Raw genomic sequence first — 15,670 nt, 5'->3', positions numbered from 1 at the left:
AGTCAAAGTCCATCAGTGCCAATGTATATTATTGCATGATACCACGTCAAATCTTTATTAGATAGTGACAAACATGTTTATACAAGTTTTGACAACATCCTATTATTGGATTTGTCCACAAAGTTCAATATGTCAAAAGTCTAAAAAGTCAATAATAAAAAGTCAACGGTCAACAGTCAAAGTCGACGGTCAACAGCAGTCAACCTGCCAAGGGGTCAACAACAGTTAACAAGTTCTAACCCATCTAACCAAAACCGAGAGTCTAAAGCCCAAAACCTTTAGTTGTCCCAAACTAACTTAAACAAAACTTAAGCCCACAAGTCTTATAACTAGGCCCAAGCCCAACTAAAAGAAAACTTAGGTCGAAAATGGTAAAAATCCTAATTTTCAGCAAACTAGATTTCTGACAGACTATCTTCCGAATGACACAATTCTTTCCACAGGTATCCAAATGCATCGAAGCTTTTTGCGTTGAAAAGCTAACACACATAACTTACTTTCTTATGTTTTACAAAAATACTCAATCTCATTCTAAATGTGCGAAAACTAGGCTCGAACATAGTGCACAGAAACTGATTTCTAACGCACTGTTTTTTGCCAGTCAAACTTCTAGACATCATAATTAATTCCATGGAACTCAGAATGTAACGAGGCCAATTGAGTTAGAAAGAAGACTCATAAAAATCACATTTTCATGTTTTACAAAAACTCGAACTCTCCCCCTAACTTTATGCAATTTGTGATCAAACTCTACACAGAAAACTGTTTTCTGATGAATAGAATTTCTGGTGCATATAATTCCCTGAGATTTACAGCAAGACAAAGGTAGCATATCAAAGCATCCAAATATCTGGTCCAAAAGCTCCAAAATTATTCTTTCTTAATATGGGGCTACCACATGGTTTTCACACCCTAAATTACCCTAAATTTTACATTTCAGGCTCTAGAGATGGATCATAACACACATAGCGAACCTGTTTAGTTGAATACATCGAATTGACCACGTCAACAGTAACTATAATAACTTTTTTTTTTTAGGATCAAGAAGGATTATTATAACTAGAAAATAAGTTCCTCATATTCAACAATGAAATCAGTCCAATAACATACTTTAATTAAATGGAATTCTTGTAATTGAACTGAAACTACCCGTGAATCCCGTGATAAAGAATTAAATTCTAATACAAGTACCTAAAATACCTAATATGCATAGTAACAGACCCCAATTTAAGATTTAAATATTTAATCATACACTTCACCACATCAAATGAATAATTAGTTAGTAACAAACCTCTAAACTAAACAAATACCAAATAGTAGTCACCCTTCACGGTCATGAAGAAAAACAATTCCCATGCACATATACTAACTAGCTAGAGAGGAGGTCTAGTATAAGACAAGAAATATACCAAATCATTCTAATTAAGAAAGACAACAAAATGAATAGAAAGAGATGATTACTACCCACATCTCTGTTTTCCTCCCTTTTACACTTTGTTATTCTAACTTCCTGTTTATAATGAGATGATTAATAAATTCATTTAATGAAAGCATACTTACCTGAATTCGCCCCTCCGTTTTCCAACTAGCAGGAGGTGTTGATTCCATAAAATAATAGCTATCCCTTGATGACGTACCGACACACCAAATGTATTGTTTCTCATGCTATGCTATCCAATATAAGAGAATGATACTTGCTAACTTGTATGCTTTGAGAAGGAGATGTCACTTTCGGTGGTGCTATTCCCTGGTTCATTCCGGAACCTTAAAGTAAGTTCTCTCTCTTTTTTTGTACTCTCCATTTTTTTTTCTCACACACGTCTCTATTTTTTTTTTCCTTTCATCTTCTTTTTGAAAAACCCGCAAGAATAGAAAAGAGGGAGTAAAATAGGGTTCGGTTGTAACCAAGCCCCTTCTCTCTCTCCCTACGTTTTAGAAAGGAGAAAGAAGCTTCCACGTCAACAGAAAGGACTAAGAAGTCAAGTCTTGTGATCATGTCAACAAAATCCTAGTTAATCCGTTTACATTGCAACTGGGTGTATGAACAAGCCCATCAAAATTGATGCATCATTTCACTTATTTGTTAGGTGAAGAAAAACTAATATAATTACAAAATCTATTGAATTTTTATCCAACATTATGGTGAAATAGTTACAAAATCACCAAATGGAATTACATTATAGCCGGGTAGAAGATAAAAATTAACACAAACCAAAAACAATCGGGGGTGCACGCAAACAAGTATATATATATATATATATGATAAAAAGGCCATACATATATACAATAAAAAGGGCATATCAAACAAGATCCCCCAACGAAAGGAAAAAAGTTACTTCCAAAAGCTAATAAAATATAGAAACTAGATAAAATTTGAAAATGACATCTGGCATCACCAGAAGAAGGATCGGAACCACCTTTGTGGGCCGACAACTATTGGAATCAAATGGACACTCGGGTGCTGTGAGTTGATAATATAATGGAAAGCAAAAACAGATAAATGGCGCCAATGAGCCATGCCACCCATTTGATGTTGCTTGGAAGTGTCATCGCTATGGCAGTGAAGAAGGAAAACACGGCAAATCCAGCTCCCATTCGTTCAAGAGCTTTTGCTGTATTGGGGAATTTGAAACGGAGAACAAGCGTAATCAGTGAAAACGAGAAGGCTAACAAAAGGGCCAAAGACAAGAAGTAGAAATAGAGAGGAATTTCATGGGGCTTAATTTGGAAGTATAGAGCCAGAAGCGTAACTACAGTTGGCAATGAGTAGCTGACAACAATCTTTGCCCAGTCTTCTTCTGGGTGAGAGTAGGTGTGTGGGCTTGGGGACTGCATTTCTTCTTCGGAAACAGATAGGTTTGGTGCTGCTTCTTTTGAGCTTAGACATTTCTCTAGGAAATTGAAGAAATCAATGAGCCCACAAACAAATAGAAAAGTGACTGTTTTAATGTAACTGACAACAGCCATGTACAAGTTTGTGTTTCGGTTAGGGAGTAGGAATAATATAATGTGTTGTGCAACAAGATGATCGAGCAAAGATTTATTATATATATACATATATACACTTACAGAGTGACAGGGTTGCTAATTATGTTCGCTGATTTGCAAGTTGCAACCAATAATTTCGTTTTGGTTGCTAATAGGAAGACATTTGGGTTTTTCTAAGACTGAGTCCAATGGCTCTCTATCCCTTTAAAAGTAGAGCTAAAGTCAACAGATTTTACTCTCTATCATTCATTTCCTCTTTATATATATATAGAGTAAAATAGAGATAGAGAGTAGAATCCTTTGTATATATACATAAAAAAATAATGATAGAGAGTAAAATATGTTGATTTTAGCTCTATTTTGTTGACTTTAGCTCTATTTTATTGACTTTAACACTACTTTTAAAGGGATAGGGAGCCATTGGACTCAAAGTACAGCCTAAGTGCAGTTGCAGTGCATTTAGTAAAAACAGAACAAAGAGTCCCGACAGTCTGACTCAGATGCTCGAATATGCCAATTCACACCTCAGCCAGCGGATGTGTCACCATGGTTCGCTCACTCTCTTTTTTGTCTTTTACTCGGTTTCCAAGTCTCCACTAGTGATTTTATCTTCACCAAAAAAAAAGTCCAGTCAAACCACCGACCACGCTTTTATTATCTTTTTTGCCACTTCCCAGTTCCCACCCTACACGGGCATGGGCCTCTATTTCCTACTAGCAAACAAGGCCTAAAATATCGCCTAGATAGCTGAGATAATTCCGATATATCTCGTTTTTTTGGGTACACCAAGATAGAAATATCTTATATATCTCAACTAAATATTGAATATGTTTTTTCTGATATATATCACAATTTCCAATATAACGATATATATTGACCAATATATACGATATGTCCGATATAAATTGTTGACTTTGATCGATTTTTATTAATATATTGATGATATTTTCGATATAATCAATGATATTTTTGATATATCGATATACAAAACAAAATTTTGACTGGTCAACAAAAAAATGGATATTTCCGATATTTCTGATATATTTCGGTTTTTGAGACATCGAGATATTTACCGAATTTGATATTTTGGTCATTGCTAGCAAATAATCACCATTTGCAGGAGGGAGATCGTGGAATGTTAGAGCATTCCCAATGCAAATCACTGTGAGGAGAAATTGAGAGTTTTCACTTTTGTGAACCAGGAAACATTTGCCTAATACAAAGATGGCAATGACGGTGACTTGTAACTAAGTCACAATGAGAGTAGCAGCTGCTATCGAGATTGCCACTGACTCATAAATAAAGACAGCTAAAGAATGCTCTTATAGACAGCTAAAGAATCATCATCATTCGGGTTCGTTATTTTGACAGACTCATAAATAAAGAGAAGGACTCGAGATCTCTACAACCAGGTACAGAGATCATCTATGTAACCTTGTTATCTCGCCGTTGATCCGAATTTGAAATGTGTGTGTGCTCCGAGATGTGTGTGTGCTCTAAGATGTGTGTGTGTGCGCCGAGATACGAGATGTGTGTGTGTGGTACAGAGATCAATCTCTGTACCCGGTTATAGAGGAACCGGACTCTAAAGATAATGCAATTTTCCACCTGCTTTTAACACTTCCCCGACTTGTTATGTGATCTGACCCAATTGCCCTACTAAAAACTGTGGGTCCTTTACTCAAATTCAACTCACTTTGTTTTTTTTTTTTCTCGACTACGTACATCAGAAATGGCCAAAAACGACCGTTAAATCTGTCCTAAATCGAGATTTACGACGGAAAATAGTGTCCCATACTCCATCGCAAATAGCACTATCGTTAATATTAACGACGGAAAAAAACGTGGTAAGCTGAATTAGAATTGCGACGGGTGTGAGACGGTTTATGTCGTCGTTAAATGTAGAACACTCAAAACCGTCGTATATTTCCTTCACATTCTTACTCTATGTTTTCAAAACTAGAACTCAACCAACCGTCGTAAATCTGTGTCCTAAGCTTAGGACAAGCATTTCCGTCGCCATTTCATTTTTGGGAGCCAATTAACAACACTATTCCCCGTCGCATTAGTTTAAAGTAATTTTTTTTTAATATATATTTTTTTTGGTACAATCTATTTTTCCAATGCTACCTGATTTGAGATTTCTCATATCATAAAATCAATTACACAAGCAACATACTAAAATAACATATTTCCAAAATTGATATATAATAGATTGATAATTTCCAAAATTTACAGTGTTTTCAAGTTTTTGATTGCCAACAACTAGGCTTTCAAAATATACAAAACAGAACAAAAACATAATGAAAAAACTATTTGAAATTCCTATCTTCATCAGCTTTGCGCATTTTCGCTCTAGAAGACCAACTCCAAGAAGGTGAACTAAAAACCTTAGAAGACATGGCTTCCCTGTAAAACGAACCATAGTCATGACCTTTATAATTAACCTCAACAGCGCAGCTACATTAAAAAACAGTGAATGCGCTAGCAATACTAATCAGGTAACAAACATATTACACAACAAAATGCAACTAGTGAAGGTGGGCAAGATCAGTTCTTACTCATGCTTTCCCTGAAATTCTGGTGAAGAGAGTCACCATTCCTATTGATATCCAAAAGCAGAATATTCCGCCCCGACACCAAAGCTCTCGAAAAATAATCATCAATCTCTCTAATAATCCCAACAAGGGTCTTCTTTATACTACTTGGAATAACTAAAGTAGTATCACCAGCCATCTTAACTATATTGTCTAAGCAAAAAACAAATAAAATGGTCTTGCAAAGCAACCAAAACAAAGGGCTTCCGCTTTCAAAGAACAACTCAAATTTCCATTTTGTGTAAAAGATTGTCAATCAAATCAATTGTTGATTTGTTGAATAGTAACTGAGTTAAGACAATATACAAAATACATGTCCGCCTTTATCATATTCAAGTCGAATAGTAATTGAGTGAAGACACAATTTTGAATCACTCACTTCGAGAAATTGAGCTCTTAACAACACTCAGTATACCTCGTCTATTACTCCTTCCTATATAGGCTTGATTAAACAATCTTTGCTCAATGTATACACTTATAATCAGGTATGCTAATAAACCATTTGGTTTTGAAAAACGAAAACTGTTTTAATCATCAAACTTAAAACATAATACAAATAACATACAATTCAGAAGGTAAGCTATACTGGTATATGTCGAACGCCAAAATTAACAACCATAATAGTAAAAATCGTAAAGAAATGTCACCTTAGCTTCCTGATCTTGGGCACAACAGACCTCATCATGTAAAGTCTATCATTAAGCTTCTTCCTACGGTGTCTTTCAGCCATCAGATTCTTAGGAGGAGGCTCCGTTTTCTTCCCTTTCTGATCTCCACCATCAGTTATAGTACTATTTGGATCGCATTTGAATTATTCCCACTACCATTCTTACAATTCTCGCCCACCTTATTATTATCATCCCCCATTCCTTCATTAGAATCATAATTAAAAATCAATTGTCACTCCATTTTTCGCGAGACAGACCTGAGTAATTAAGAGATATAGAGAATTAAAAAGAAAAAACAAATATGAACTTGGAAACGAGAAACCCTTACCATATGAAGTGAATTAAAACACAAACCGAGAAAAGATCACCAATTAAACAAGCTCATATGGTACTAGTTTGTAGACTAGTATCAGACTATAACCATCTACACTTGTGCATGGCCCTAACGCCTTATGTTTATGCCTTTCTTCCCAGGTTAAAACTTAGAAATAGTTTACGTCATCTTTAATGAGAGCAACCATATTACGCCATTAAAGTATACTATTAGTCGGGTGGAACTTACTTACACACCTAAGTTGAGAACCCCCATCATCCAAAGAAAGCCTTTAGAGCCTACAACTTCATACTTCTGATGGTTTGGGGTTTATGAGTGGGAGTGGTAACCCCTATAGGTGTGACTAAGGGCAGGAAACGCCAGTATCATGGACTTATGATGATTTCTTTAAATTCACGAAATCAAAAACCTAAAGTTCATCGATGTCAAAATTTTAAGAGTTAGATTTACCAACACTCAAATAAGGGAAATTAGATTTAAGCCACACAGAAGTGAGACCCGTACCAATGAGCGTAAGAACTCAATGGAGCATCTTGTTAGCACCATTATAATATTCAATAAACCAGACAAGCCAACTGCCACATTTCAGTATCTGATTGGCCAAGAAACACATAGCACCATACATACCCCCTCCCCTCCCACATGGTCCCCTATATCACCTCTTGTCGTACTTGCCACGAATTTTTTTTGGAATTCATGTGACAGTTTTCTGAAATTATAAGCAGAAAAGATGTTTGCACATTTGCCCACGAAAAGAGAGGGAAAAAAAAGTTTTAAACACAAGATTTTGTGTATTCTATATTTAAACCAATTGAAGTACTAAAAACAATGAATAATTTGGCACATAAACATTTTGAATCAAAATAGAGAGAATGTATGCTAATTGTAGGAAGTAGATAGTAGGAACCAATAAAAATTGAAACATTTGGTGTTTTCGACAGATTAAGTGAATTTTAAAGATTACGTGCCTTCACCAACAATTCATACTCCATACTGCCAAGTAAAACGTACCCGCGAATATCCTCATTACTGCTCAAGACACCCAGTAAGGTAAGGTAATGAGAGGTTTAATTTTGAAAAATAAGAGAAACATCCCAAACCCACGAGCATAATAAGAGCTAAACATACAAAAAAAATCACTTGCTTTTTCAAAGGAAGAACCCCCATGAGAAGATAAAGTACGTGAACTTAGTACCATTTTTTCACTTAAGTTAACCTCTAAACCACTACCCGAGTCCCCGCAACGCGATGATCTAGTAAATTGGCTCTCTGCTGCTACAATTTAAGATTCACGTCACTGAATAATACACAATATATAAACAAAAATAAAATAATGTGTCAAGATGAAAAAACAAAGGAGTCAGGTACTAGCAATCTAGTCAATTATTGAGTAACATACTTCTTATAATGAATTTCAGCATACCATGTCAACCCAAGTCACAACACAAATAAAAGGAATGTGAACTAATGTGTGGGTAGGTGAAGAACAAGGAGTTTCTCCCCTCAAATTTCAATTGCATAGTCATTCCTGAATACAAAATGTAAAGTTGAGAGCGAAAAAAAGAATTATGCATGCACAGTAACAAAGGGTGTATAGATATATCTTCATGCTATCCAAAAAGGGGTACCATTCATTCAAATTCATCACGCTAAAATATATCTGAAAGTGAGACTGAAGAATAAGACTAACCTTTTTCATAAAGAGTCGAGTTTGAGCTGCAAAATGAATATGATATCCAAGTTGAGGATGTTAAAAGCACCTACATTCATATACAAAAACTCTAAGTAGTGGTACTATGGTCAGGAACATTAGTCCATTGTTTTAACACAAAAAAAATGCAAAACCCAAGAGGGTCTGCTAGTTCTTATTAATTCTTATTAGTACTTATTAGTTCTTATTAGTTTGTAGTTGATTTCAAAAGCTAATTAGGAGAAAAAAGAGTGAATACATGTCAAGAATTTATTTCGGAGAAAACCAAAACCTATTTGACGATTCCCAAAACCAAAACCTATTTGAAACCCGTGTCGAGCTTATTACGGCAATAAAATGTATACTTGAACAAGGCATTACATAAAGTAGGAGATGTATACGGTTAAAAAAAAACTTTCGGTAATGAATTCCCCTAATATAGTTTCAGTAAAAAAAAAGGAGATTTAGGCATACCAGAAATGTAAAGACCCCAGAGGAAGAAACAAATGTGGCCTTCCTGCAAAAGATCTGCAAGGCATGCAAGTTAGAATACTTAATACGGCAGACACATTATCTATGCAAACAACATGGCAGAAGCATTACCTATGCAACTCTAGTCCACACACTAAACTGGACTAACTCCAAGAAGAGTATGCTTTGGTTCGTCTGAATGAAACTGCAACTGTTGTACAAGATCACTTATGACTGAGATACCTAATAGCATTCACAAAGCAAAGATTAGAATCAAAGAAAAAAACACAAAGGACACTGCTGAAAATATTCAGCTAAGTCTAATTAACTAGAAGACCACATATTTAGTTTTAAAGCACAACAATAGGATTTGAAGAAGATACAATACCTGTTTGAGAGCCTCAAGATCATTAGTTCCATTCCCTCCATTGACGGTAGACACGGCGAGCTGTCAATGCTTAGCATGTTCATAGCGACAATCATATACATATTTAACCTCTTAATCTAAAACCCCAATTAATAAAATCAAATGAATTGAAATGGAATGTAATGACCACTTCTTGTATGTTTCAACATATACAAAAACATTAACAACACAAGAATCACAAAAAGATAGCTTTCTTAGCAAATAACAAAACCAAATTTTGACAAAAGAAAATAATTTTTACAGCAAAACTAGTTTACAACTCACAACTTAACAAGATTAACAACATTTGTCACCTGTAACAACCAAGATCTAGCAACTCTAAAACAACCAGCACCAAATAATTCAATATCAATCAAGTTAACATAACCCAAATACCAAAAAAGAGACGAATATTTCATACCCATCAATGAAAAATCGAAATAACAAATACCCATGATAGATTCAGCGAACCCCATTGAATCCATAGTAATTAAACAATAAGGAATGCAAAAGAATGAAAAAAGGAAAGAACTTTACCTCAGTTTGAAGAAGGGACCTTGATTTGATCAAAGTTTCAAATACCCATATCAGTTTAGTGAACAACACAACAATTTACAAACAAAAATCAGACGAAAAAACACAAACTTGAAGCTTTAAAATCATTAAATAAATATTATGTTTTGAGAGAGAGAGAGAGGTTACAATTTCAGAGAAGCTCACAAGCTTTGTGTTCAGTGATCTTACTTGCGTTGTGTTCCTTGCAGAAGCACTGAACGGCTTGTTTTTTTTTGGCCCATTTTTTTTACCTCTCTCTCCACTAGTGTTTATGGATTTGTCCGTGTTGATAATCAGCGCGAGAATGGAAAAGCAGTGAGGGCCACAATTAAAAACTAGCCCCACCACATAAGCGACGAGTTCCAGAACTATCTCCACCGTCGTGTATTTACTACACAAATACCCGTCCTCTATTCTAGCTCAGGTCAGTACACGACGATTTTATACCATATACGACGGTTTTTGCAGCCCTAAATTTAGGACGGTCTGGATAGTCCTAAGCTAGTGTCGTTTTTCAGCAATTCTGGTGTAGTCCATCGATAAGTTAAGAATTATATTAAAAGTAAAAGGTATAAGGATGGATTCAATGTTTATGGACTAAAAAAAGTAAGGAGAGTAGTTAATGTAGTACATAACGCGCGGTGTTTAGATTCAAAATAGCTCACAAACAATAACACAATAAAAAGAGCTCACAACTCTCTAATCAATTTTTTATTCACCAAAAAAACTTAACTTCTCTCATTATCTCTCTATGCTTTTTATGGGCTACAGTTTAACTACTAATAGAAACTACCCATTGCAGAAGACTAGACTGAAAACTACCGAAAGAAAATAACATGTATCAAAATTAACTCATAGGGCGACCGCCAGTCAAATGACCACAAACCATAGCTAGGCGTCCGCCTATATTATTGCATCAGTAGTCCATCGAACAATGTACTAATTATGCTGGCTAGTTCATTTTGCATTATCATTACAGTTTAATCTGAATAAATCTACAATAGCCTTGCTGCTGGAATCATCCGTTAGTCCTTGTTTAAGTATTTCTGGAATGGTGAAATTGCGGTAGAGAGTTGGATTTTCTGTTGACAACAGCTCAGTCAATGGTCCATAGATATCTGATTCGCCTCTTTTGCCTGGATTAAAGATAACTGCAGCCGATACCCGTGATTCTTTGCAAGCATTGGCCAACACCCGATGTTCTACACTCTTAAATTGGTCGTTTGTGAATATCTGACACCAAGCACAATCAAATGAAATGAGAGAAATTTTCGACATCAGCAACGAAAATATCAGTCTAGTTGTCTTGCAACCCCAAACTCACTTCCGCCCATGTATAAGAAGCAAGCATCCCGGACATTGCAGGATTTGTAGGTGTTTTTTCTTATTCCTTTGTTTTTTTTTTCTGGTGTCTAAGTAGTGTTGACTGAATGATATTGTATTTGAGAATGTGGAAAAGCTGCTATTAACACAGAATACAACTAGGCCTGAGCAATGTCATCATCGACCTAAACAGGATATATGCCATTATTGGCTCAAGTGAAACCTGGACCCATAAGCTATAGTGCTATACATATCAATATCATTAGTTGTTGCCATGCATCTGAGCATCGACTTAGCCTCCACATCAACAGAAAGATGTTCCGGCGGACCAACAACTACTATAAAAACACAAAAATTATCATGTGTGATGTCTTTTCTTTTGCTAAATCAACTAAAGAAGTTGAGTGACTTGTTTTGGCATCGAATCATAACAAACAACAAAAATCCATAAATATATGCTAGCTCTTAGCTAGCTAGAATAATTACCTGGAGAAGATCTCCAACATTAACAATGATAGCACCATGAATAGGTTTGACTTCCACCCATTCATCACCATACTTGATCTGCAATCCACTTACTTCATTCTGCAGCAACAAAGTTAACACACCTCTATAGGTGTGTGCGGGAAGACCCAAAGTTAGATCGGGTTGAGGACAATATGGATAGTAATGACACACAAATTTCCTCATGTCCAAACAGCTTAGTTCTTTCAATCTATTTGTATTCATGCCTAAGCCTTCACACATCAACTCCATTAATGTCCCACACAGCCCCTTCATGTATTCATCCCATTGCATGACCTCTTTCCTGCATGCACTAGGAATGGTTTCTAATTTTGGTGGATTTGGTGAAGTGAACACCCTTAGACTATCTTTCCAGTTTACAGCTTTAGACCACATTATGTTGAAGTTACTATAATATGAGACCTTTTGGTCCCAAACATACTCACTTTTAATCTCCTTTGGTTGTTCATGGAATGACTTAAAGGCTTTGATGGTATCTTCTATGTCTTGCATGGGAATTCCATGATTGATGACTTGGAAAAATCCCCATGTAGAAAATGACTCTTTAATTTGATCGATGACTTTGGAGCGGTTAGCAATAGAAAGATCGATCACGGGGATTTCAAAATGCATAGAAGATGGTTTGAGATCGGAGAGGTTTTCAGGTGGGTGAATAAAGATACGAGGGATGGTTGTGACACCAGAGGCTAATAGACCTTGAACTCCCATTTTGGACTCATCAAATTCCTTCACTTCCTTGACCCAGTCACGTTCCATTTCAATGGCACTAACAATTTCCATTTTTCCTATAGCAAATTAACTACAGCTCTATTCTAATAAGGTGTTCAGCTTATTTGCTTGGTCAATGGTATATATATATACACACACAATGTTCAGCAGGGGTGTTTTGTTGTGCACTCATAATCACAATCTCTAGACCAAGACGAAATTAGATTAGGACCACATTAAAGACAGACTGTATAAAGAAATAATGAATATTTGTTGGAATAATAATGAGTAATTTTAAGGGTTAACTAGTATTACCCCCACTAGATGAGCTAATCAAGATTTTTCCCTCACTATATAGAGAAATTAGGGTCTCTCCAAGTACACATAAAAAAAATCAATTTGGATTGACCGTGTTTTTTTTATGTGTATTTGGGGAAAGAAAGACCCTAATTTCCCATTTTGGGGAGGGGGGGAGGAATCCTAATTGGCTAATCTTTTTTGTGTGTGTGGGGGGGGGGGGGGGTTGGTAATACTTGTTAACCCTAATTTTAAATCAAGAGATAATGTTATTGGGGGCAGTAACAATCAGGACTTCGGAGGGTCTAATTAAGCTACTGAGACGTGAATCATTTCCGACACAGTTGATGTTAATTAGCTTAAATGCATAGGAACCAAGTATTCTATTTATTTCCCTGGCAACAACGAACTATACAGCAAAATGTCATGCTATAGTTGAATCAGTGGAGGTGGCTATTGCTCAAAATTGGTGCTCTCTATGGATTGAATCGGACTCAATGCCTGCGGTGAAGGCCTTTACATCGGGCAACATTCCATGGAACCTTATTGCAAAATGGCATCAATGCAAAACTAGAATAAATAATTACTACTTGATCTCTCACACTTGGAGAGGTAGGAATTTTGCAGTAGACTTGGCGGCAAAATTTGGTGCGAGTCTTGACAATGAAGACTTGGCAGCAAACTATAGATTTGAGTGATCTAGGGCATACAACTATCCCTAACTCCTTTTAACTTTATTTTCTAGTTTCATTAATACAATTCTTTTTTAACCAGCAAAAAAAAGTTCTATTCATTTCCCACCACCGTACCCATCATCAATACACTTGAAATGATTGATAGAAACACTTCTTTTGCACACATTTCCCCTAGATGAGGATTTCCACCCTACTAAATGGGAAATTAGGATCCCCAATACACACAAAAAAAACACGGTCAACCCAAGTTGACTTTTTTTGTGTGTGCACTTAGGGGGGAGACCCTAATTTCCCCATCTAATATGGGGAAAATCATAATTGGCTCATCTAGTGGGGGGTAATACTAGTTAACCCCATATTTTATCCAGCATGTGTGATTGTTCTTATTTTTCTCTTTCTTCTACCGATAATACAAAAGTTCTTGGAATTATTGGAAAGAAACACCAATTTCTTTTCAAATTAATTCATATTATTGTATAGAAAAGTTATGTTATTCATACCCGTTCACGATAAGTATTAGAATATGTCAGTATTAAAATATATTTAATATGGAAAGTCTCATGTTTCTATAAGTGTGGACGATATATCTAGTAATTTATATTATCATGTTTTAGTTTAGTATAAGTATGTAATTCTAAGGAGAGAACTCTGAAACTCTATATTCCAACCCTAATCAATTTCTAGTCTTCTCAGTTCTTATTCTTGGTTTATCTAATACATCTATATCTCAACTCTCCTAGCATCACCACTAACATAGAATTCAATAATAAATTCACATGCTATGTCAGATTCATTAGTGATATTCTTCTCAACCTCCGTTTAAAAAATTTCCTCTACAATCCATAGTTCATAGTTCATACCAACCAATTGGTCAGATCTGGTTGGCTACATTGCATTATTTTTTTTCTCTCCAACTATTCATTTCTTTAAACAATATATTCCGAGGATGCAAAATGATTTGTTGGCTTAAACGCTTAATTATGAATATTTAATATTTAGGAGATGGAGAAAGTTGGTTTGGAACTAATTCGAACTTTACACCTGAGAGCTAAAATGCACATTTAATGTTTTTATCATAATTTTGTCAATTCGTCTTAATCAATAAAACTGTATTGTAGTTGTAGAGACAAATTGGCTGACACAACCTGATATCTTCTGCTAATTTGCAGCTAGTTCCACATGCGGTTTTATAAGATTGCGCTCATGGTTTCAAAGCAGCCGGACGGTAGCTATTACGTTTATTGTGCATCAGATCTAGTTTTCAGTAGGTATCTTGTATTCTTGTGCACTAGTAACTAATTTAACTACACGAAAAAATGTTGGTCAAAATAAGTCAAACTAATAAGGTTATTCGAGGCTTTGGTGGTGTGTATAGTGCTAACAACCAAATTCTTTATCCCAACTTCAGTATCATATATTATTCCGTTCAATTAACAGGATATGGCTGCATGCTAGGTTTTGTGAGTTAATTTGTTTTCGTGATGTGGCGTCCTTATTATGTGTGAGGTTGCCCTTTTAACGTATTAGATTAAACTATTAAACAGAATGACCCGTCCTTAATCATTTGTTCATTCGAATCATAATTAATAATTGCTTTCAAATTGTCTTCCTACCCAAGATAGATTGATACAGAAGAAGACCTAGCAATTCTTTGAATGCAGTCTCTGCGGTATATCTTTTGAGCACTCAGAGTATTTATTTTTCGATTGTCACTACTCTAAATAGGTCTGGGCAAGTGTGAAAAAACAATCTTGGACTAGGGGAGCTTGTAAAAGATTCTACTTCGGAATGGTATAACATTTTCAGGATATGTCAGACAAAGCTCCACATGTGTCGATATCTTTAAAATCTTTGTTGGAGCCACTGTTCACGAATTCTGGTGTGAAAGAAACAGACGGAAGAAGAAGAACATCTTAATGACGTCCCAATAGCTAAGCTCAAGGATTATGGCTTCAATGAAGCTTTACATCCAGAAAAATTTGTCAGATGTCAAAGATTCTTACTCCCTTCGAGCTCTTGTTACCAGGCTGGGGCTGCAAATTAACTTTAAACCTCAGGAAGTACATTGGTGCAAATGGAAGCCAGCGGAACAGGAAACTTTCATGCTTAACACTGATGGATCGGTCCAGCAAAATGGAAATGGATATGGAGGGACTATACATGATGGCTTGGGGTTTGTTGTTCGAGCTTATGCAGGTTGCTCGTCAAAGAACTCTACCATATATCAGGAGATTCAAGCCATTGCAGTTGCGCTTAAACAGGCCCAAGAATTAGGTATTGAAAATCTGGAAGTCAATTATGACTCTCTGGGGGCCATAAACATCTTAAATGGTAATGAGCGATGTCCATGGTATTGTTCTAATATGGTCGCCTATATTAGATGTCTTTACTAGCTCATTTGTAAAATGCTTTT

The 15,670-nt window shown here is 35.7% G+C and overlaps 1 protein-coding gene and 1 long non-coding RNA gene across 10 annotated transcripts; both read right to left on the bottom strand.

Moving 5' to 3' along the window:
* Window positions 1–5,179: 5,179 nt before the first annotated feature.
* On the bottom strand, window positions 5,180–10,157 carry LOC147499358 (uncharacterized). Of its 9 annotated transcripts, none has more exons than XR_015195827.1 (8): window positions 9,857–9,995; window positions 9,692–9,710; window positions 9,137–9,196; window positions 8,881–8,991; window positions 8,752–8,805; window positions 8,278–8,347; window positions 6,233–6,510; window positions 5,180–5,397 (listed from the first exon to the last, which is right to left on the bottom strand). It is a non-coding gene; the product is annotated as an uncharacterized LOC147499358 (long non-coding RNA). The 9 variants fall into 9 exon arrangements; XR_015195829.1 differs by having other exon boundaries at window positions 9,137–9,205; window positions 9,857–9,987; XR_015195833.1 differs by having other exon boundaries at window positions 9,899–9,956.
* A 227-nt stretch (window positions 10,158–10,384) lies between these two features.
* On the bottom strand, window positions 10,385–12,369 carry LOC147499357 (1-aminocyclopropane-1-carboxylate oxidase homolog 4-like). The gene is made up of 2 exons (XM_086561180.1): window positions 11,519–12,369; window positions 10,385–10,942 (listed from the first exon to the last, which is right to left on the bottom strand). The coding sequence occupies exons 1-2, from the start codon at window positions 12,335–12,337 to the stop codon at window positions 10,667–10,669; spliced, it is 1,095 nt and encodes a 364-aa protein (XP_086417306.1). The 5' UTR covers window positions 12,338–12,369; the 3' UTR covers window positions 10,385–10,666.
* Window positions 12,370–15,670: the final 3,301 nt, after the last annotated feature.

The sequence above is a fragment of the Coptis chinensis genome, chromosome 5, assembly GCF_015680905.1.
Source record: "Coptis chinensis isolate HL-2020 chromosome 5, ASM1568090v1, whole genome shotgun sequence".
Lineage (NCBI taxonomy): Eukaryota > Viridiplantae > Streptophyta > Magnoliopsida > Ranunculales > Ranunculaceae > Coptis > Coptis chinensis.
This window is presented reverse-complemented; position numbering and strand designations above follow the sequence as displayed.

Bases quoted from the DNA above. Each gene is read 5' to 3' on its own strand.
- LOC147499357 (XM_086561180.1), bottom strand. From the start codon at position 12,337: ATGGAAATTGTTAGTGCCATTGAAATGGAACGTGACTGGGTCAAGGAA. The intron at 10,943-11,518 runs GTAATTATTCTA...GCTTGGTGTCAG, and splicing joins ATGTTGGAGATCTTCTCCAG to ATATTCACAAACGACCAATT.